General features: G+C 29.1%; 1 protein-coding gene across 1 annotated transcript in view; it reads left to right on the forward strand.

The window, feature by feature from the left end:
• Positions 1-20,054: 20,054 nt before the first annotated feature.
• The window catches only part of LOC111624140 (fibrillin-1-like), a 90,250-nt gene continuing 84,243 nt past the window's right edge, over positions 20,055-26,061 (forward strand). Inside the window, exons 1-4 of the mRNA XM_023366937.1 lie at positions 20,055-20,092; positions 20,992-21,077; positions 21,650-21,823; positions 25,818-25,913. Coding sequence (XP_023222705.1) covers positions 20,055-20,092; positions 20,992-21,077; positions 21,650-21,823; positions 25,818-25,913 — 394 coding nt within the window. The remainder of the gene's footprint in view (positions 20,093-20,991; positions 21,078-21,649; positions 21,824-25,817; positions 25,914-26,061) is intronic.

Raw genomic sequence — 26,061 nt, forward strand, 5'->3', positions numbered from 1 at the left:
ATGACAGAAACAATCATACATTTACAACACCTACAAATAAAAAATAAACAAATATTTATATCCCGTTGAAAAAACGTAAAATATTTATAGAGTGATCAAAAAGTCCTCAAGAACTTTAATTTAATATTAAAAAATAACTACAAAAGATATTGAAATTCTATTAAAAATATATTAATTAGGACTAAAAATGAAATTGGTTAGTGATGTTTTCAAAGTGTTTATATAAAAAAATAAATAAAAAACTAAATACAAATTATACTAACATTGTGGCAAGTACACTGCAGATACAATATTGCCTGTTTCAAAGCTCAGAAACAATTAAATGATTAGAAATGGGGAGGCCACTTGACATATAGTAGGTAGTGACATCTGCTATAAATATGGAATACTGAAGCACACTTCTGCATCACCTATGTACACCATCTTAAATAAGACTTTATTAACTTTCTGCAGCAATTTGCCATAGGTTAAGACTGGTAAAATAAAAAGTTGTTCATCCATTAATGGTTTTGATAATAGGAGACTTGAATTGGTTAGAGCAGTGGCAATTTCTTTGTTTTCAACACTATTCAAAATTTCCTTATAAGTTATTAGCATAAAAGGTTCTAGTCACAATTCAGTCAGGGTTGATCTTAATATATTTTGGAATATACTGGAAAGTTCCAAAATATTCTTATGAATATCCTGCCTGTCATTTTTAAGAATATCCAATGTAACTTCCAACATGTATGTTAACAGCAAGCATTCTATAGGTGCAATATGATGTAAGCCCCAACAAAATTTTATGGGTGTGCTACTGGTGTAGTTACCTATATATGTTGCAAGTTCATTCCACATATTAAGTTTTTAATTGTAATTTTATAATAAAAATTTACTGTTATTACTAGTACCTCTTGAAATTTCCCAGCTTCTCAATGGCTCTTATCCACCACTGCTGTTGCCAAAGTGACAACAGATATGCTACTTTCAGTTTGGCAAGAAATTGAAATCAGGTGAGATGTCTTCTATATCACCAATGTGTTCACATTAAACCAAAATGACCGTTCAAGGTAAATCTTGATATGTTTTGCTATAAATTAAAATTTCCACTGATTCTTTAAGTCTTCTGATTAAAATTGTATATACTTTTAAGGTTGTAAAGTCTTTTTTGGATTGATATGTACTTTATTGAACTTCTTTATATATACATACATACAGGGTGTATCAGAATGACGTTTTAAAAATTTGGAGGATTGTAGAGGATGAAATTTTGAATGTTTTGATATAAGGAACCCATAGTCGGAAATGTGATATAAAGTTTCTACAGCACTTTGCACTTTGCAGTTGATATGCTGAATGAAACAGCAGAATACAGTATTTATGACAAGTTTTATTGACAAAATAGTAGACTACAGTCAAACTATACATCGAATCAGTGGCTGCATTACTTTAAATGTTCAATGTGATGACCGCCAACTTCATTACATAATGTGCAATGACGAACCTTGTTTTGTCCGACTCTCTGTAAGGTGCCATGTTCCCCTCTGATGGTATTAAATGCTGTAAAGATGCACTCTGTAAGCTCATGAACTGTTCCTACAGGTGTTGTGTACACAAGGAACTTTACATAACCTGAGAGGAAGAAGTCAAGAACAATAACATGACATCAATGGATGGAAGGGTAGTTGCCAAAGTGAAGGGCGGTCAAGCAAACTTTATATCACATTTCCGACTATGGGTTCCTTATATCAAAACGTTCAAAATTTCATTCTCTACAATCCCCCAAATTTTTAAAATGTCATTCTGATACACCCTGCATATATAATGAACCATGTTAAAATGTAAACACGTTAATGAAAGTATATTAACCAAAGAGTCTACTATAAGTGTGTGTGTGTGTTACTTAGCATTGTTAACCAAAGAATACCTATGTTTAAATTTGCTGTAAAGTTTAGTTATATGATTGAGATTAATGTTTCAAAACAAAAATTATCCATTTTTGTATTTTTCTTGCTAGCACACTCTTTGCAAAGATGAACTTATCATACTGGATCCATCTTTGGAAAAAGCACATTAGCATGAAACATACAAAATAAAACAATGGACAAAACGTGATCGAATAATAAAATTATCCTGTTTACATAAAAATTATTAAGTAGTTTAAATTTATTTTATATTATTTGTATTTCAACATTACATTTTAAATTTGTATTCTATTCTAATTGTTGTAAAAATTTTATACATTCAATTACAACTGATGAAGGCCCATCAGCTGGATAAAAAATGTTATTGTTTATTAAAATATATCTGCTGGAGTAATTTTTAAGGTGTGAATTTTAAGGTGTGAATTTAAGGTGTGNTTCGTTTTGTTTATTTACCAGCCTTTTGTTGTTCATTTTCCTTTCCCAGTTGTTTAGCATTCGTTTTGGATAGCCGTTTAATAGGAATTTTGTTCGCAGTTCGTTGAGGTGTTTTTCCTTCGTCTGTAGTGAGCTTGTTCTGTTCTCGATCTTTTTATATTCCATGATGAATATGTTTTCTTTTATGTACTGCGGAATGTTTGAGTTGTAGTTTAACACTTTCCTGATCTCGCATGGTTTTGTGTATGGCTCGAATTCAATCCTGTTTGCTTTCCTGATTATTTTTATGTCGAGGTAATTTATTTCTGTGTTTGCCTCATTTTCTACCTTGAATTTGATTGTTATCGTTTAATTTGTTTATTTTTTCTTCTGTTTCTTCTAATTTTGTTAATTCTTGGTCGTACAGTTCAAAAATTTTTTAAAGAATTTTAAAATAAAAATTTCATTACCTTGAATTTTGTTATGGAGACCACATATTACGATAAAAAGTGAGGCATTAGATAATTTTTAAAATTAAAAAGCATTTTATTCTTATTTCTTAAACTGCTTTGACAGAGTTTATACTTTACAGCCTTCCTAATACATTTGGGTTCCTGTTTGAGGTTTGGTGAAAGCACACTTTCACACTCAAGATAGTCAATATATACAGTTTATTTACAAAATTTATATAGAGTATACAAGTTGGAATATATAAAGCATGTTGGCTCACATTTCAGTTTGGCTTTTGGGAACTACAGTATTACACTCTGGAGAGGCCTCAGTCAGCCTGTGGATTGGCTCTACTTCACGGTTTGCCCTAATGTGATCAAAGTGGACCTGGGTGAAAGCTGTTTGTGCAAGGAAGATTTATAATTGGTCAGAAGTTCCATCCAAAAAATCCTTAAATTGCGGAGAAATTTAAGGATTTTTTGAGACAAGGGAGAAGGGCTTGAGGCTGGTAAAAAGGAAGTCTCAGGCTCTTGGGAAGCCCGCTGAGCTTAGAGAGAGCATACTCTTCTGGTAACTATCTCAGCGATGGGTAAGTGCTGAGACCAGATGAACCATGCAGTACAGGCTGACTAAGGCCCCTCCAGAGCATAATAGTTCCCGAAAGTCAAACTGAAATGTGAGCCATCACGCTTTATATACTCTGTGGTTCCAACTTGTATACTCTATATATATTTTGTAAATAAACTGTATATATTGACTATCTTGAGTGTGGAGATGTATTTTCACTGAACCTTAGATCAGAACAATATTGAGTTGTGTTCCATTCAGCAAACCAACTCGAGACAGAGTTTGGGGAAGAAACTTCACTAACACAAAAACACTTTTAAAATCCAGTAGAACAATTATTTAATGAACAAACTAACATTTTAACTATGCTCAACTTGTTCTGCTGGATTTTAAAGGTGTTTGGGTGTGTTAATTTGTACCATTACATCCAGTTTCCAAACTACATTTGGAGTAAATTGACATTGGAGTTGCATTATTTATCTTTTTGGTTTGATATTTTAAAAATTTAGTTAATTAAGCTTTATTTACAGTACTGTAATTGCTTTCGTTTGTTACTGCTACTATAAGTGATCCTGTATATTATGTTACATTTTAAAATTTCGATAAGTGAAATTTTTCATTTTTATTGTAAATACTTGCTTAGTTGAGACACACAGATTTCTGAAGATGGTTTGGATAAACAATAATCAAATACAAATTATTTTTATTATGAATAATTAACTACTATTATTATAAAAACAATGTTGCAAAATCTAATATAACATTTAGTAATTTTTTATGTTTAAATATTATAATAAAATATAGATTATTGGATTTTCTTATAATTAGTTCAAAATACTAAACATCTGAATTATTGGCCGTAATTTTATTTGCAAGTATAAATGTGCATAAAAACAATATAGACAGGCAGTGAATAAATATGTATATGTTATATAGGATATCACTTTAGTTGGTATAGTCTTGTCTAATGTTTTCTGCTCTGTGTTAGAAAATAGATATCTTGAGATAATAAAACAATTTTTTCTTGCTGAAATACTTTAATATTGTGACTGACAAGTTCATTGATAATTCTTTGCTAAAATTTTTTCAAACAATAAAAAAAAGCAATGAATGCTTTTTTATTAATTAAAATATCTTCAGATTATTATGAAGATATTTAAAAGTTAATTTGAAGCAGGTGTAGGTTATCTGCCTATCTTAATGCATATACAAACTTTCGTCTAAATGAAGTCTTCCTCATAAAACATGATAAATCCTTTACTCACCAGACATTCATCTGCCATTGCATTTTTCCAAAAGAATCAAAAGCATATATTCCTTTGTCTTGCCTTATTTTTTGTTTCATTTGTTTATTAATTCATGTTTAAATTGATATTGTTAGTGGTTTTCTATCAGATAAAATCAGTTTTAACTTAATAGAGCCATTATTGGCTGAACCTATATCTTGATATTTGATACATTTCTGGTAATTTCCTTTTCTTTATACCTCAGAAAACTATTTAGTAGCTAACTATAAATTTTATATATTTGTTTTTTTTACAGTGAATTAAAGCAATTGACTCTATAACTTTTATTATTGATATTAAAGTGTTTTTTTATTTAATTGTTTTAAAGTTTGTTTTTTCATTTACTATTATTTGTATTATATATTTTATCAACATTACTTAACAAATAAAAAGTAAATGAAACAGAATGATAAAATTTTTACAATTCAGCAGCAATTTATATTTTTGATGTTTACACAGTTTAGGATGTTCTGTCCCAAATATTCTAACTTTTTCATTTTGTTTACTTTATAATTATATCTACAATAAAAAGCTAATAGAAATGAAATAAAAATAAATGATAAAATGAGAAACAATATTTTCTAAGCTGCAAACTGATAAATCATGCTTTCAACAGATCCTTTGGAAGACATAGAGTATATGTTGATTCAAGTTATGGGAAGGTAGTGCTGTCTATCCATAAGGCACAGCACTATGTCATGCACAATGGTTCCAAGCAGGGCTGTGGAGTCGGAGTCATGGAGTTTTAGTGTTTTAGCTGGAGTCGTCAAAAAATCCACCGACTCCAACTCCTTTTTACTTCCCAACTTGTTATGTATATACAACGGAAAAGTATTGAAATTGTGTCAAATTTGACTCTCCATGTTTCTTTTGCAAATCTACGTTTGGAGACCTCCCGAACCCCCAAAAAAGTCAATAAAAGAGGAAAAATTCACCCGTGTGCGTGTGTTGGTGTCTAATTTGTTTAATTTCTTTATTTTCTGTTCTGAGATATTAAACAATATCTGAGATATTAAACAATATCTCAGAACGGCCAATGTTTAAGAAACGAAATATGGCACTGTAGCTTGCGTATAAAGGGGCAGTAATACTATTAAATTTTGGTTCTTAATTAAAGGTCAACAGGGTGAAGACATAAAAGGGGTCATGTGTAATATGTCTTAATGAATATTTTACTTGTTATTAGCGTTCAAAATTTAAAAAATAAAAAGTAAAACTCGTCTGTACCCTCAAAGTAAGCTTTTTTATCATTTTATAATAGTACAGTAAAACCCGTTCTTGCCTACGATGTTAGAATGTGTATGGGGACATGATTTAGTTCAACCACTCTGATGCTTAATAACTAACTCCTGTGTTAAACCATCTGACTTCGATTCTAACCACTCTGACCACAGAAATTATTAGGCTTTAAACAGGGTGAACAAAATCATGCCCCCCCACAGTCTAACATCCACACATATAGAAAAAACCTCGAATCTTTTGCATATCTCGAAATTTCAAGGTGTCCCGAGTCCAAAAATGTAAAAATTTAGGAGGGGTCATTTTTTGACCAAGCATTACACTTTCCCTCTGTTATATATAACAGCCGGAAAAGTAAAAATTATCGAATACATAATTATATATTACTTAGAGGAGTCTTTTAGCTTTGGAATAAAAAGTTTCTATGTTCTATCTTTATTAGAACTCTATTTATTGAACCTTTTATTCTGAGGTCACATGATGACATCAGAATTTTTGGGTCTCTTTCGGTAAAAAGTCTGCCCCGATCGGAATCGGAGTTGGAGTCGGTAGATTTTTACATGACTCCACAGCCCTGGTTCCAAGGGCCTGAAATGAACAATATGTACAGGCCTGCTTGACTAGGCCTCTAAATGCAGTGAGTTTAAATGCAAACAGATTGTGTGATGTGGCCAGGATATGAAGTTGACTATATATGTTTTTTTGAAAGAACTTTTTTAGCAATTGTTCTTGGTGAATTGGAATATAAATGTCCAGGAAATATACATTAGTGGAACTTGTCTGTTCCATTCTTAAAGATAAGCATGTCCCTTCTCTGCAATCTCAAAAAATTGTTTTTCTTATAAATGTTCTGTTCATTTAAAGACATTCTTACAATTTAAAAAATTTAGTTTAACTTTATTGTTCTATTCTGTATTTTAACATATAAACCCAAGGATGTCCCTTACGTGTGTATGAAAATGTTAGGTTACAGTAAAATTTTTTCTTGTCTGCTGGATTTTGGTGTCGGTATGTGTTTTTTATTTGAATATCTATATCAATATCTATTCAGTTTGAATATCTATTCAATTTCAAAGATTGTCTATTAATTCTATTGAATAATATTGTCAATTAATCCATGAATTACAACATTAAAATATCTTGTGATGAGTGAATGACATTTTCAGTTATTAAACAGCTGACATGTTGGCAGAACTACTTTGATGATTTTTTTCTTTCTCTTTTCTCCATTAACTGGTCTACAAAGTGAAAGGATTTTGTAGAAAGGAGGGGATAGATGATTAACAGATGCCTCAACCAAGACAGTTGACATTGTTGTAATATCACCATTATAAATATTTTGTTGCATTTAGCAGTTATCATTGGAACACTCAATTATCATCTGCACTTTTTCAAGATATATTCTAGAATTGATTAGAAATACAGTAGATGCTCATTTTAATAGATCACTCAGACCATCAAAAATTATCTGTTTTTCCAAGAATCCATTAAATTATGAACAATGAATTTCTTGGATACCCAGGTAAACATTTGTTATTCCAAAAAATTTCTTTTTTTTTAACCCCATACCCCAAGAAATACCATGTACTTGAAATTACTCAGTCTCTTGAGATTTCTATCTTTTTCTGTATAGAAAGGTGTATGCTAGAAGATTGTATATTATTTCATAGTGTGTATGATAAAGCTGATGGAAACTGTAATTACTATAAGCTCAGAAAGAGTCAAAATAGAGTGCATATGCTCATTAGCACCATTTGACTTCATGATTTGTTAAAAAACTAATCCATCTTTTGATACCAATTTTCTGCCTGTTGAGTAGAACAATTGCTCAATATTAGCAATGTCATGTACAGTACAGTATAGTCTGTTCATTTATGCTAAAACTCTTCAGGAAGGTCTTCATGACTTCGAAAGACTGGATGGCCTCTCTAAATTTACACATGACATTTGGACCAGAAGTAGCTTTCCATCAATAATCAGTTAACTGAAGGAAGGCCCTTATGCTCAGCTGCAATGTTAGCAATGTGAGCTATGATGATTATGCATGTATTTTGCATCGCATGTAATATAGATTTTTAAATTCAATACCCGGAATTTTTAAATTCAATACCCGAATATTGATTAAATGTTGAAAAAACAAGATGTTTACAGTGGATGGGGCTAAAAATAATCTGTTATTTTGAGTTTGATGTATATATTCTAGGGTTTTTGTTAGCCCACTATGGCAAACACCCAACAAACCAAACACACAGTAGATTTGAGAAAATTAATTTATATACACATATTATAACTATTTACAGGTTCGATCAGGGATGTCAGCTCTAGAATGGTGGCCTGATCATTGGCAGAAATAACAACAAGTAATAAATGTTCACAACACACAGAATGTGATAACACTAATCTGATACGATACACAAGAATAATTATTACAAGACTAATTTTCTTAAAACTAACCTTTATTACTAATTTATGTCTATAAAGGAAATAGAAGGTAGGGGTGAGAAGTAGTGAAGATGGTGGATAGGATAGGAAAGAATATGTTGATAATGCTAATGTTGTTTGGTTACAGTTAAGGGCCATGCGGAAGTTTCTTAAACACAAAAATCTCACTTCTGTCTTTCTTTTCCTTGGTTTTTGAGGGTTTTTATATAATTTATTCAAATAACCAGTTGCACGTTCATACTCGTCACTCTGAAACGCCAACTCTAACACACTAACTTTAGCTGGGAATTTCAAAGTTCCCTTTAAAGCTCCCCCAAAACTTTATAGAGTTTTCAGAAGCAGTGTGTTTGAAATTGTAGTATCTCTACAAAACTATGGTAGTAAAAGTGATGTCTGATCATGTTTTTTGGTGTATTATACAAGAATATTTGGTAAATGGAAATAAAAATTATAGTTTTCTTATCAATATAAGAGTTGTATAAGAAGGCAATTTATCCCTTCTCTCTTCATTATCATTCTAAACTGCTGTATATTTTTAGGATTATGGATAGAGACATTTGAATTCTGATGAATCATATATGTTGCCAATGTATATTATGTCAATAATGTATTGGGTTGTTCGGAAAGAAATTTCGTTTTTTTTTCCATGGAAAAAACACAATATTTTTATAATAAATAAATATTTTGTTGAATTATGTATCAACCAGTTTGGTCAAATATTTGTTGTCATCGTTTCTGGTANATATGCTTTCCACCTCAAATTGGTGGAAAGCATATGTTTTAAATGAAATAAATTAAAAATATGATTGAAAATTGCAGTCCAACATTGTGATGATGTTAGGAATTAGGATCTTAACTACCAAGTTCTGGTTCAAATTTATCATCTCTTTCCAATTAATTTTCTCAGCTGATAAGCTTGACTTACGAATCACAACTTTCTTACACTCAATATTTAGTAATATTTATAATTTTATTTTCAAAAATGTTTATGTGAACTTTAGAAGAGAAAGTGCTGTTTGACTCTAGACAATTTTGAGTAGAATTTTGGTTAAACTTATTACCAGTCATTTTATCTTTAATTCTCTACTAATAAGCCTACTAACGTCTTACTAATAAGCAATGTCCGAGTAGACAGTTAAGGATAAAATTACAAATAAGGACAGTAAGGCATTGTTAATTAAAATGTATAAACTAATTTCTTGATTATTTAAATTTAGTAATATAACAGTTTGAATACTTAAACTAATGATTTATGTTTTCTTTGTATTGATTATACTTTGTATAAAATTAATATTATTAAATATCAATTTAGTTAATATAATTATAGAAGAAGGAAATATTGCATTTAATGAAATTACTCAGTTCAGAATTTTCTTTGAGTTCCAGAAGATGAATAGTTAAATTTGAATGCAGTTGAATGTTTTTTTAATTTATTGTTAGTTATATTGTTTGTTAAGTTATTGTAATGCAACATTTGGGCGATCTGCCTAGGGGGATGCCTTCCAGGAGGACTTTTTAAGGGTAACTTGCTCCTATTCAAGTGTTACAGACGTGGAGAAAACCCAGAAAACTCTACGTGGCCAGTCCATCCTGGCGAGGCGTGAACTCGCAACCGAACTTTCAGTGTTCAGGGAATGGAACAAGTATGAATATAACTGGCCACTGGTGGGCCAGTTATATTCATACTTGATAACTTAATTGTATAATGGAGATAAATGATGAAGTTTCAAGTTGATAGATATAGGTTTTACTACTGAAATACACTAATTTTTCATTTTTTCTCTTCGGTTGTAAAATAATAATTATTTATAAATAATGGAAATTCAGTTATTATATTTTATATTAATTTAAATTGTAATAATTAATTTAAATTTGTATTAATTTAAATTGTATACCTATAATATATTGCACTTAGTACAGGTCGTCAAATCTGTTAACTTAAATTAACTTGAAATTTTTATGTTGTGAAAAATATTTCTATATGTACTGTAGTGGATTGAATGATCAATAGTCCTCTTAGGAACAGAAAACTGAACTATTAATCAAGAAAACTTGTTAAATAAATTAATTGATACTAAAACAAAAGAACAAATATTGCACTGGAGAAAGCAAAATGATGAATGGAAATTACTCTATGAAATAGTTCTTGAATGGAATGGTTCCATAAACATTTCTTCCATTTGAACTGTTTTTGAAAATTTATTATGGCCTTCTCTCATTAGGAAAAGATCCAACCAACAAAAATCTGGTGGCAGTTCCTCCTTAGGATATTGAATACAGGTATACCTCGACTTACGTCGTTCCTGATTATACGTCGTTTGTCAAAAAAGTATATGGAAAAATAAAAATCAAGTTTAAGTCATTTTATTTGACTTTACGTCTGTCCGCCACAAATATTGAAGTCGTAATATCACTAGATAAACGTTTAAAGCACANATCCATCTTTTGATACCAATTTTCTGCCTGTTGAGTAGAACAATTGCTCAATATTAGCAATGTCATGTACAGTACAGTATAGTCTGTTCATTTATGCTAAAACTCTTCAGGAAGGTCTTCATGACTTCGAAAGACTGGATGGCCTCTCTAAATTTACACATGACATTTGGACCAGAAGTAGCTTTCCATCAATAATCAGTTAACTGAAGGAAGGCCCTTATGCTCAGCTGCAATGTTAGCAATGTGAGCTATGATGATTATGCATGTATTTTGCATCGCATGTAATATAGATTTTTAAATTCAATACCCGGAATTTTTAAATTCAATACCCGAATATTGATTAAATGTTGAAAAAACAAGATGTTTACAGTGGATGGGGCTAAAAATAATCTGTTATTTTGAGTTTGATGTATATATTCTAGGGTTTTTGTTAGCCCACTATGGCAAACACCCAACAAACCAAACACACAGTAGATTTGAGAAAATTAATTTATATACACATATTATAACTATTTACAGGTTCGATCAGGGATGTCAGCTCTAGAATGGTGGCCTGATCATTGGCAGAAATAACAACAAGTAATAAATGTTCACAACACACAGAATGTGATAACACTAATCTGATACGATACACAAGAATAATTATTACAAGACTAATTTTCTTAAAACTAACCTTTATTACTAATTTATGTCTATAAAGGAAATAGAAGGTAGGGGTGAGAAGTAGTGAAGATGGTGGATAGGATAGGAAAGAATATGTTGATAATGCTAATGTTGTTTGGTTACAGTTAAGGGCCATGCGGAAGTTTCTTAAACACAAAAATCTCACTTCTGTCTTTCTTTTCCTTGGTTTTTGAGGGTTTTTATATAATTTATTCAAATAACCAGTTGCACGTTCATACTCGTCACTCTGAAACGCCAACTCTAACACACTAACTTTAGCTGGGAATTTCAAAGTTCCCTTTAAAGCTCCCCCAAAACTTTATAGAGTTTTCAGAAGCAGTGTGTTTGAAATTGTAGTATCTCTACAAAACTATGGTAGTAAAAGTGATGTCTGATCATGTTTTTTGGTGTATTATACAAGAATATTTGGTAAATGGAAATAAAAATTATAGTTTTCTTATCAATATAAGAGTTGTATAAGAAGGCAATTTATCCCTTCTCTCTTCATTATCATTCTAAACTGCTGTATATTTTTAGGATTATGGATAGAGACATTTGAATTCTGATGAATCATATATGTTGCCAATGTATATTATGTCAATAATGTATTGGGTTGTTCGGAAAGAAATTTCGTTTTTTTTTCCATGGAAAAAACACAATATTTTTATAATAAATAAATATTTTGTTGAATTATGTATCAACCAGTTTGGTCAAATATTTGTTGTCATCGTTTCTGGTAGTAGCATGATTTCACATTCATAAAAGTTTTGATCGTTGCTTACAAAAACTGATCCATGTGATTTTAGACATTGTCATTTCAAGTAAATGTCTTACAGTTAAAAAAAAATTGTATAGACCGGAACAAGCAATAATCTGAGTGTGCTTGATCTGGCAAATATGGTTGGTGCGATAGCACGTCCCATCTAAGTTATAACAGTTTCTGATGAGTTACCAAACTTGTGTGAAATTTGACATTATCGTGGTAAAACACTACCACAATAATGTCTTGTTTTGTTGATCAATTCTGGCCGCCTTTTCTGTTTGATGATATTACTCGATTTGTTTACTCAATGGCAGTACACTTTCGAATCAATTGTTAAATTGTCTGGTAAAAGCTCCAAAAAAAAAAAAATTCCTTAAAATCCCACCAAAGATAGCATCTCTCCTTAAGAACATGTGGAACCCATATATCGAGCTTTGAAACGAAACCAATTTGTTTCAAATAATCATAAACAGTTCATTTTGACAAATTTAATCTCTTAGTGATTTCACGTGTTGTTATTTGGCAGTTTGCTTCAATCAGTACCTTTTATTTTGTTTTCATTGGCTTCAACTGACCATCCAGAACGTGGTGCATCTCCAATATTGAAATTGCCAGAACGAAATTTTGTAAACCAGTTTTGGCACTGTCGTTCTCTCAACACATCTTCTCCATACACGTCATTGCTTGAACAGCATTCTTGCTTGAACAGCATTCTCACCTTTTTGGTAATAAAAGAGCAAAATATGCCAAAAATGCTGCTTTCTATCTTCCATATTTGATGGGACACAAAAAATAAACAATTGCATGAAATCAAACAAAATCTTTTACAAATAAGCCTTAAAATGCTAGCTGTCAAAATATATAATGATAATACAGTTTAGAATAAAATAAAAATGGCGTGAAAAATACGACTAATTTGTCTAGTGGTATAAAAAATGAAATTACTTTCTGAACAACCTAATATTTTGTTAAAATTCTTCCATCAAAACAATAATAATCATTTTAATAAAAATTTTTGTTACTCTATCAAGCAGCAGAATTTTTAGACAAAATAAATAGCAATAAATCAAAACTTCTTACTAACCAAATACAATAAACAGTATTAGATAACAAAATCACTCCATGAAGTAGCAAAAGTATCCAATATCTTTGTGTCAACATAAAGCAACTCTGCAGATGACATACAAAAAATAATCTTGATAAAGAAATTAAAAAGTGTATTTCTGAAATGATTTAGAATATAACCACAACCATTTTTAGAACTTAAAAAATTAACAGAATTTTCTATCAATTTATTGTTTGCTTTTTTTTTTATAGCACTTTCTTTATAACTTAAGAAATTATTAAATAAATTTTAATTATATTTGCATATTTAAGTTTAATCAATTACTTGAATTTAATAATAATATATGATAATTTGTTATATATATTTACAATTAAAGTAGTAATTTTTTTAACTGGATAAACTCAAAAACTTAAAATCTAGTAGAAACTTTGAAGATACAAATGCTTTTTTTACTACCTTAAGCAATTATTGTCTAATTTAAGTTGATCAAAAGTCTTTATTTTCCAAAAATTCCTGTAGGTTGTAAAGATTTTGTGGTTTTAATTTTACAATTGAATGTGTAAAGAGATTATTATTGCATTCAAATAATTAAGTTTTTGAATCTATATTTGAGCTAGATTATAATTGTAAATTATTTGCACTGTATACTTGTAAAAATAAATATCAAGAAGAGCTTGTTTAACTGTATAAAAAGCTTCTTTAGTTTTAAAATGCTTCCAAATTATTTATGTTATTTTTATGCTAATAGAAAGTAATAATATAACTATATATATATCTTCTAAATGCTTTAGAACATTACAAATTATATCATTCGTACATCAATCTATTATTATTGCGTTACCAAATTTGTATCATATATCTTACTTCTTAGCATTTTAAATCCTGTTTATTTGTCTCTACGCATAAATAATCTAAAATAATCATCATTTATAGCTGTTTATTTTAATTTCACAATAAAAAATGTATTTAAATTCTATCAGTTCAACAGAATATGTTTTCCAGGAAATCTATATTCTGATGATGGAATTAACTTGAAATTATTTATGTGATAAGAACATAAGGTTTGTTTTGTGACAACATGATATTATTGTTTTTTAAAAAGTCTTTTCAGTTTCTTGTAATCTCTTTCAGATTTATTAGGTTTATTACTAAAATATCTATTTTGTTTTATTCTGTTATAAAGTCATTGGTGTGTTATTCTATGGTCAAAAAGGGCAGTTCCTTGGGGCCATCATCAACAAGGGAACCCCAAACCAATCTTTTATAAGAAAATGTTTCCCTCCAAAATATTCCCAAAGAAAAATGTCAGAAGTCAACATGGGGCCCTCTGATTCAAATTTGCCTGGGGTCCATGAAGCTATAATACACCAGTATATAAAATGTATATGTTTATATGAAAATAGAGTCTATAAATAAAAAATATGTAATGATGTAACTACAGTGATTATTTTATTGATAAAAATGACTTATTGCTTTTTATAATAGAATAAATAGCTTTTATCTTCTAAAGCAGCAGTTCTTAACCTCGAATACATGGGGTTACAAAATTTTTATAAGACATTTTTACTGAGAGATAAAATTTTTTGTTTTACCTTTGTTTATTGAGAACTGAGTTTTTAAAAGCAAGTTCATAACAAAAATGTATCGGTATTTAATTTAAATGTGTAATTAGGTATGTTTTTTTTCGAAAAAAATCTCTAACCTAGACATAAATGTTCTTATATTTATGAATGAGTACAAATGAAATTTCTTTTTTAATTGCTAAAGTATAAAGTGACAGACTGTACCAGTACATTTGAGAGACCCAGGTGCAAACAAAGCTTGGGACTCTACCTAACATCTTAAATATTAAAATTTAATTAAATAAATATGATATTTTTGAAAATTTTGACATATATTTTATTTAGCAACATTTCATAAGATATGTATCTAACATTTCCATTTAAAAAATGCCAATAATAAAGGAAAATAAAGTAATAATAACAATAGTACTGGTACAACCTACATATCAATTTATTAAGTATCAATATCAAACTGGACGTTGTTAAATTTTTGTTGAAATAGGAAATATAATCAGAGGACATAGTAGAATTATTTGTTTACTTGCTTTACCTGTAGTATTGACAATATTGTTTAAGTTTTGCTTATACTGACCTGCATGTATTATTGCTTGTGCTTTTATATACACTGTGTGCAAGTTACCATTCACTGATAAGCAACATATAGTATGCATGTACAGCTCTAACAGAGTAATAATTGTATTGTTTCTAATTTTCATATAAGTAAAATCTTTGTGTGAGTTGGCTTTCAGATAAAACAAGAACACTGTTATTATTTTATCTTAATATGGAACCTGAGATATATATCTCCATATTCTTATATGATAATGCACTGTTGAAGCAGTCTTTAAAGTTAGGATCAAGAGAAAATGGAACTGCTTAAATAAAAAATATCTTAATGACTTTTTAATAGATGCAAGAATGCATTTTTAAAATTCAAGATGTACTGTACAGGCAACAGAAAAGGTTAAGAATGACTGTTTCAATTGGATTAAACCGAAGAATTCGAGGGAATTCATGAATCTAATAACAAATTATCTATAGAGGCGATAACATTATTACAACTAATACTTTATAATCAAGTATTAAATATTAAAAATTCCTGAAAAAAATCATTAAGTTAGAGTTAGCAAAATTAAATTTGAGAATTTGAATACCGTCTATTGATAACTTTTTATTATGTGATAGATTCAAATTCTGTTCTCGATTTTAGACTGTTACTTTTTATATACGACTGTAAATTTAATTAATATAATCAAAATTTACTAATTAATTATGCTAAAAAAAAAGATAACAACATGTTTATTTATAATCCAGATTTTATTTTCAGGCTTGATAATGAATGATCGACAGATAACGATTGCTTTATTCTTAATATTACTAGTTGTTAAAGGAAAATATCAGAATAGAAATATAAGATACACGCAATTCTGATTTGGTAGAAACTTTTACAAATTTAAGAAAATGAGTGCTCTTTATGTACCAACATTGATATTATCATGTTTAATCAATGAAGATTCATTATTTGTTGATACTTAAAGCATTTTTCTGTAAAGAAATACATGATTTTATTAATTTCTTTTGAATGATATTGCAAACAGTTAATAGTTAATAAGAGCTGTGTGGTGTTAATGTAATAACAATTTAACACATTTTCGAAATTAATAGAGAAGTATTAGGAATGACAATGTATTGTGCATGATGATGAGATATTAAAACAGTTGGACATTCGAAACTTAATTTCTACAATGAAAAATTTTTTAAACTTGTAGAATTGTAGAAAAATTATAGTGAAAAAAAAATTATAATAAAACATAATCTAAGTATTATATATTTAGTTTTTCAATATGTGATTAAAATATTTTTACAAACTGGAAAACTTGATTTCTTAACAAGTGTATATAATTAATATTTATTATTAAGGTATGAATATATTAAATAGGTATATTAAATATATTAAAGGTATCGAATATACAGGGGAGGGTGCAAAAGCAGATATACAGTTGAGAATCTGAGAAATACAAATGTTCAGTGTTCATTATTATTATTTTTATTATCTTTTATTAGTTTGTATTTCTTATTTGTGATTTAATTCATCATAAAAATAAATGTTTTTTTTTCCTATTTTCTCCCTGTATGTTTTTTTTCCATAATAACAACTGTATATCTACTTTTGTACCCCCTCCTGTATTCTAATATGTGATAAAACAATATTTTTCAAAGGTTGAGAGGAATGACATTGATTTCTTGTTGCTTCATTTTTAATTCATTTCTTTCATAAAATGTTTTGAAGTATTCACAAATATGGTAAAACCTTGCTTTGTAGCCACATCTGAAATGTCCCTGTAAAACTGCATAAGTTTTAATTTAAATCAAACTCCATATTGGTGGCTACCTTACTTAAAGTGAACAAGAAAGGAGTGTCCTAAAGTGACATTTATCCATATTCCCATTGCCAACAGAACAGGAAAACTCTGTGTTTAATTTCTAAACTTAATGTATTTTCTAATGCACTTTAAACAGCTTTGTTTTTATAGTTTTTGAACAGTTTGCTAAAATTCCTCCAATAGATGTACTCAAATAAAAAAAATCCACATTTACCCTTTACCAATTTAGTAAGAAGAAAGACAATTATATACTTGTTAAATAATTTTATATAAAAACAGATTGTATTTTGTAAAAATATAATTAAGTAAATCAGTGATGATCAATCTACATTGCTATTATGTTACTTGCAACACTCAATGAAGAAAAATATTGACTATGAATATCAAAAATGATGTAAAAATTAGCTTAACTATTAACACTTTTTCAGACTCTTTGACTGTATATTTAGTGACTTCTGTTTAATAATTCTTTCTCAATTCTCTTGTTAAAATAAAGCATTTAAATAAAACTTTTACTACCGTCTTATAAACATATTGATTCTATTGGATATTCGTTCGTCTATGGATACTAAAACAATTTTCTTTAGTACTGTACAATACTTGAATGAACCTACTAAAGTTTGCACTCACATGTATCCTATATTTCAATATTTTGTTATTCAGTGTTAAGTGTTATCCCTGTATGAAAGTTTGAATTAAATTTCACAGGATGTACAGTATTATGTGAATTATTTATTTATTTATTTACTGTTTACTTTTATAATCTACATTAAACTTATGGCAGCATACAGTACTTTAATTACAGTTCTTCACGTCAATTTTTTTATAACCCTACCTAGATGGCCACCTTCAGTGTATACAATTTGTGATTGCATAAGTGAGGTTTTACTGCATTTTTCCATAACAAATAAAAAAGACTAATTTTAAATTTTATATATTTTAGACCAAATGTGTGTGGGAAAGGAGGAAGATATTTTTGTTGTCCTGGATGGACAAGGAGGCCAGGAATAGGAGGATTATGTGTTATTCGTAAGTTTTAATTTTTAAAATTTTTTTCAAATGCATAACAGATCAACTTTAATTAAAAAGGAAAAATAATTAATTAAATATAAATTAATACTGAACAAATCCCATCATTATAAGAACATTTAAATATTTCTAAATAAAATAAAAGTACAGTAAAACTTTTCTAACTCAAACGTCTTTAACTCAAATATTTCTTTAACTCGAAGAAAACGAAGCACTTGGTGGTTCTCAATGGAATAGCATAGGGATTTAACGTCTCCAACTTGAATTTCTTAACTCAAATTTTCTCCAAGTCGAGATTTTTCAGTCCCCTGACATCGATTTATTTTACTTTCAACTTCCTCAATTCAAATTTTAATATTTATTTTATCCAAAGTGATCCTAAATATTGGATTTCAATGAAATTTTCAGACAGTTAGTTGTGTCTACTCTCCGATACCAATTTTCATACAATATTTCAGTCAAAAGTGAGAGGTCCTCTTGCTTTATCTCAACAATATGTACCTGCAAAACTGTTTGATTCTATTAGTTACATTGAACAGTTTGCTGAAAAGTAGTACATGGGCTACTTAAAATATAAACTATCAAAAATTCTTTATATAATGCAAGAGAGATAAAAGTACAAATCTATTCAGAATAGGCATTTTTTTACTCTATTGATCTCTAACTCAAATCATCTGTAACTCAAAGCTTTTTCCTGCCCTTTGAAGCTTTGAGTTAGAGAAATTTTACATTATCTGTATATTATTAAAATCTGTAAATCATATTAAAGTGTAGTAACTTNAAATCTATTCAGAATAGGCATTTTTTTACTCTATTGATCTCTAACTCAAATCATCTGTAACTCAAAGCTTTTTCCTGCCCTTTGAAGCTTTGAGTTAGAGAAATTTTACATTATCTGTATATTATTAAAATCTGTAAATCATATTAAAGTGTAGTAACTTGTTGAATTTAAGATTTTCTTAGGCAATTGTGATTATTAATTATGTTATTGTTTTTATATTATATGATATGGAAATATCTAAACTGATCATGAAAATTTTTTTGTATCTGTTAAATTGCAGTTTTTGAGACTGTCTGTTTATTAATCATCTAACCTTTAGCCAAATTAATCGGGCAGAAATTATGCTGCAAATAATTTGGCGGAAGGTTGGATGATTATTAATAATTAATACGTCGGGTTTTTGGGATGTTTATATAGGGTGTTTATAAATGAATGGTGCAGTTTTAAAATTTAATAATAAATTTATTTATTACCTTATATGGGTAAACCTTACAGCATAAGCAGCGGCAACTGTCCAAGATTTTTATGCATTAATCACAATCCTTCAATATGTGCACTCATGGTCACACGACACACATCTACACGGTAATCAAATTCTTCCCATATGTGGTGTAGCATGTCCTCCGGGATGGTCTGCAGTGCGTGCTTTACCGATCACACAGTTCCTCAAGGGACACAGGCATTGACAGTACATAAACTCGGTCTTTAACAAACCCCACAAATAGAAATCTGGCAAACGGGGTGGCCAGGGGAGCAGGTTATTGTATGCTGTTGCACCACATCCAATCCAGCATTGGTGAAGAACACGATTAAGAAGCTTGCATACATTCCTGTGAACTTGGACAGTTGCTGCTGCTTATGCTGTAAGGTTTGCCCATATAAGGTAGTGAATAGATTTATTATTAATTTTTAAAACTGCATCATTCATTTATAAACACCCTGTATGTATGAATATTAATAATGTTTCAAACAAAGTCCCCCAGACTAGTAACAAAGACAACAACACACAACATCTTATTAATAATGTTGAACTCATAATATGTTATTACTAGAGGCTTCATTAACATAATGTACATGCAATGTGCAAATATAACTGATAATACAAGGTAAAATTGTCATTATATACTTAGAAAAAATATCCAGACTTATATTAAAACTATTTTAAAATAAATTTTATACATAATTGCACTTTAAACAGCTTTGTTTTTATAGTTTTTGAACAGTTTGCTAAAATTCCTCCAATAGATGTACTCAAATAAAAAAAATCCACATTTACCCTTTACCAATTTAGTAAGAAGAAAGACAATTATATACTTGTTAAATAATTTTATATAAAAACAGATTGTATTTTGTAAAAATATAATTAAGTAAATCAGTGATGATCAATCTACATTGCTATTATGTTACTTGCAACACTCAATGAAGAAAAATATTGACTATGAATATCAAAAATGATGTAAAAATTAGCTTAACTATTAACACTTTTTCAGACTCTTTGACTGTATATTTAGTGACTTCTGTTTAATAATTCTTTCTCAATTCTCTTGTTAAAATAAAGCATTTAAATAAAACTTTTACTACCGTCTTATAAACATATTGATTCTATTGGATATTCGTTCGTCTATGGATACTAAAACAATTTTCTTTAGTACTGTACAATACTTGAATGAACCTACTAAAGTTTGCACTCACATGTATCCTATATTTCAATATTTTGTTATTCAGTGTTAAGTGTTATCCCTGTATGAAAGTTTGAATTAAATTTCACAGGATGTACAGTATTATGTGAATTATTTATTTATTTATTTACTGTTTACTTTTATAATCTACATTAAACTTATGGCAGCATACAGTACTTTAATTACAGTTCTTCACGTCAATTTTTTTATAACCCTACCTAGATGGCCACCTTCAGTGTATACAATTTGTGATTGCATAAGTGAGGTTTTACTGCATTTTTCCATAACAAATAAAAAAGACTAATTTTAAATTTTATATATTTTAGACCAAATGTGTGTGGGAAAGGAGGAAGATATTTTTGTTGTCCTGGATGGACAAGGAGGCCAGGAATAGGAGGATTATGTGTTATTCGTAAGTTTTAATTTTTAAAATTTTTTTCAAATGCATAACAGATCAACTTTAATTAAAAAGGAAAAATAATTAATTAAATATAAATTAATACTGAACAAATCCCATCATTATAAGAACATTTAAATATTTCTAAATAAAATAAAAGTACAGTAAAACTTTTCTAACTCAAACGTCTTTAACTCAAATATTTCTTTAACTCGAAGAAAACGAAGCACTTGGTGGTTCTCAATGGAATAGCATAGGGATTTAACGTCTCCAACTTGAATTTCTTAACTCAAATTTTCTCCAAGTCGAGATTTTTCAGTCCCCTGACATCGATTTATTTTACTTTCAACTTCCTCAATTCAAATTTTAATATTTATTTTATCCAAAGTGATCCTAAATATTGGATTTCAATGAAATTTTCAGACAGTTAGTTGTGTNGATTGCCCAAATGTTACATTGCTATAGCTTAACAAAACAAACAATTAAAAAAGAGAAAGAGATAAGGAGACAACAGCTATTATATGAAGTTTAGGAATCTTAATAAACATTATTAAAGATATTAAATTTTGTTTTGTGTTTTGTTATAGCTATTTGTACAAGAAATTGTGGAGATGGTTATTGTATTAAACCAAATATGTGCTATTGCAATAATAGACAGATGGCTACATCATGCCAAACTGGAGGTGGAGGTGGAACAATTGGTGGAGGAACTGGTGTAGTTGGAGGTGGCGGAACAATTGGAGTAGGTTCACCTCCTCCAGGTAAAACTAGTTTTTTTAAATAAAATATTCATATTATCATTTCTGCAGTATCTAAAATTGAAATTATAATTTTTAAAAAACAGCAAAATTTACACACTTGTATAGTATAAACATCATTATAAACAATTAAAGCAATAAAAATAATGAATTTTTAATAATTTAATTTGTTTCTTTAACATTATTTTCTCTAGTAGTTGGAACTGATAGGTTTAATTTTCATAAGTATTCTAATATAATAAAATTAGCAATTGGATTACTAATAACATCAAATAATTAATCATTCACTAAAAATTACTAGACACAATACTACATACTAGAGCACTGTTTATGCATTTTACATGTGCTGTATGTCTTTATTACTTATGCATCATTTTATATCTGTTGCAAAATTATCCTAATATTCTTAATAGTAAAATATACAGTTTTTCCTTTCTGATAATGATAATGCATTATATATCACATTATTTCTTTCTATACTTACATTTCTCTTTTCATATTTTAGCAATTAAATGGTATAAAATTGACATCATTAAATTTATTTTTCTGTTGGAGAGGGCGAATTAGTTGTAGATTATTAAGAAATGAATTGATTGCAATTAAAATATAGGGAGTTTACACATAGTATCTCTTAACAACAAAAGTAGAGTACAGTAATATCCTGAGTTACATAAGTAATGTGGACTGTAGATCTTTACGAAACTCGAATTTGTAAATTGCTTAAGTGTAACTACGTAATTAATAACTCAATACTGTATTTATTATTATATGTGTACTGTACATATATTATTTATTATTTTTTTGTATAAAAGAATTGTTTACGAGAAAGAGTGCCTGGTACGCTTACATATGTGCTTACAATTACACCAAAAAGTAAAGGATTAGCAGAGCAATAAAGTAATAAATCAGTACAGTGCAAAAAAAAGAAGGGGAAAGAGAGAATGAATGAATGTTTGAAATAGTATAATTCTTTGTAAAATTACATGTTACTCTACTCAGACTNTATTATATGTGTACTGTACATATATTATTTATTATTTTTTTGTATAAAAGAATTGTTTACGAGAAAGAGTGCCTGGTACGCTTACATATGTGCTTACAATTACACCAAAAAGTAAAGGATTAGCAGAGCAATAAAGTAATAAATCAGTACAGTGCAAAAAAAAGAAGGGGAAAGAGAGAATGAATGAATGTTTGAAATAGTATAATTCTTTGTAAAATTACATGTTACTCTACTCAGACTGTTTTCCAATTTTTGAGATTTACATTTTATGTAACTGCGATTTTACATAAGTTGCATGCTACATAACTTGGGGTATTACTGAAGTGTATTACCTGTTGAGATGGCATTTCAGTATTGAATAGGCAAAAATCATTTTGGAATTTATAGCTGCTTGCTAGCTAAGTGAATTATGTCTATATACCATAATCCCTACAATTTCAGGAAAAAAAATATATGCAATAAAAAGTATTACTGTTTAAAGAATGTATGTAAAATGTAGTATAAAAAAATATAAAATGAAAGATAAATTTATTAAAAGTTGTAATACTATTAATTTGTCATAAAACTATTAGGTTTACTATTTTATGGCATATCTTGACTTAAACTTCTATTCTACATCTTTTGGTTGGATCTCTTGAGAGACATACAAGGGCTATTTTTTAAATAAAGTCCGATTGTGAATGAGAGTGAGAATAATGTGCAATCACAGCAATGTGCATGAACGTCTGCTCCCAGCATGCTTTGCGCATGTTTAGACACCATTTGCAATCGTATTATACTGAGCTAGAGAAGTTTATAATGTTTACAAAAATTGAGTCGCCTGCTGACTGTGAGATACAATCTGTTATTCGATTTCAGCACGAAAGATCATGGCAACTGTCTTTTGGGACAGGAAAGGGATTTTGCTAATGGATTTTATGCCAATAGGCACAGCAATCAATTCTGATGAGTATTGTGTGACCTTGAGAAAACTCCGGAGTGTCATACAAAACAAGCAGTGTGGCCTACTGTCTTCCGGTGGCAGGCAGCAGATTTCTCTGAGGTCAGAATTCAAAAAATTGTTGAGTGGTATGACAAATGTTTGAACAAAAATGGAAATTATGTAGAAAAGTAGATAAAAGTATATTATAATATGGGAAAAAATATATTTTAATGATATTTACAGTATTTTTGTTCTTATTAAAAAAACAGACTTTATTTTAAAAATACCCTTTGTATAAACAGTGTTGCATTGTAATTGCTTGGCTAGTTTAATTATTTAATAATTGGAGAATTTGACATCTCAGATATGTTTATCTTTAATACTAAATTCTTTAATTATTAAATAATTAAGTGAATTAGTTAAATATCATTGCCACCACATATTAATTCTTAAAACAATATTTAAAGTTGAAAAGAAATGTTTTTAAGGATAATACTACAAAAATGTTTTAATGATTATATAATTTAGAACACTCATACTTATTTATTTATATAAAACTACAGTGGTGCCTCGTACAACGTACTTAATCCGTTCCAGGTGCACGTCCGTTAAGTGAAACGTCCGTTATACGAAACGCATTTTCCCATAGAAATACATGTTAAAACATATAATTCGTTCCGCAGCATAAAATAACCGTACTGTACCATAAAAAAATGAAAACAGAGCAGTCACTAATTATGCGGGTAGTCAGATGTCGTGAGGAGGTGGAGGAACATTTTCTTCACATATTCATACCGATACAGACTTTTTACACATTGTAGCGGGTCTCTCTTTATTGTTTTTTAATCGGAGTCAGATTCAGGAGAGGCTACCGGAGCTTGCAGGGTGAACTCTTCTTGTTCCATCCTTTGTTTTTTGGCAGCTTGCTTCTTGAAAAACATGTCCAAGGTTGTCTGTTTCTCTCTCTTCTTCAACACCTATCGGAAATGACGGGCAAGGGTGTTATTGTAGAAATCATTAATCCCGTTTGTATCAGCTCTGCTTGGATAATGAGTGTTGGTAAACTCCTGAACCTCTCCTCCTTTGACAAGGAAGTTTTTGTCAACTTTCACTCCTGATGATTTCTTGCTTTGTTTCAATTGAAATCACTTTTCTGTTTTTTAGAAGCTATGATTTGCACAACACTTGAATAAATGTAAATACCCTGCACTGAGGTGATGTACGTAATAAACAAGGGAGCAAGCCAAATCCCAACGGGAGTTCTGTACTTCAGAAATACTAATAATATGCTCTAATAAAACTAATATATTATAAAAATAGCAGATTGTCATTGGCAACGGCAAAAGATTGGAAACATCATTCGCACTTGTTCGCAGAAAGACCGTTGTTCGCTTCACGTGACTGCTGAACGGAAAGTCCGTTGTTCGAAGCCAGTCCGTTGTTCGAATCACGTAACGGTCAAACAGAAAGTCCGTTATTCGCAGCGTCCGTTATTCGAGGCGTACGTTATACGAGGCACCACTGTACTTGTAGATACTAAAGTTTTAGTTTCACTGTTTAATGAAGTCATCATTCTTCATACCCGTAATATTTACAAAGATATATTTCTATCCCAAAATTATTAGATATTAATATGGCATTTTCAATTTTAGAAAATATACAGTGTTTTTATACTAAATTTTTATGTTTCTTAAATTTTGATTCTATTGTTTGCTCCATCTCTGTTTAAAATCTTTTATTTATAAAGTTTAATGGTTCTAAATGTTATATAAAAATTTCAAGAAAGCATTGTTCAACTCTGAATTTAAGTAGGAAAATGAAAATATTAAAACATTCATTTGCAAGAATTAATTATTTTTTAACTCATACATTAATTATTAGAGTATAAANGAAAGCATTTTTCAACTCTGAATTTAAGTAGGAAAATAAAAATATTAAAACATTCATTTGCATGAATTAATTATTTTTTAAATCATACATTAATTATTAGATGTAACTAAAAAATTAATTAATATATTTTAAAAAATAAATTTTATAAGTATTTAATTATTTAAATAATTATTATTTTTAAGCACTTTGTAGAGAACCATGTTTAAATGGTGGACGATGCATTGGACCAGATCGTTGTGCTTGTATATATGGTTTTACAGGTAGAAGATGTGAAAGAGGTAAGGAATTATTGTAAAATTTAAAACATTTCATACACGACCTTAACAAATTATACTTGTGTCCTAATTATGGTCACAAGATAATGCATAATTTTATTTTTAATTTTGTCTGCCAGACAAATGTGGGAATGTGTTGTTTCTAGTTTCA

This window comes from Centruroides sculpturatus, unplaced genomic scaffold (genome assembly GCF_000671375.1).
Source record: "Centruroides sculpturatus isolate CEXI.00-Female unplaced genomic scaffold, Cexi_2.0 scaffold27, whole genome shotgun sequence".
Classification (NCBI taxonomy): domain Eukaryota; kingdom Metazoa; phylum Arthropoda; class Arachnida; order Scorpiones; family Buthidae; genus Centruroides; species Centruroides sculpturatus.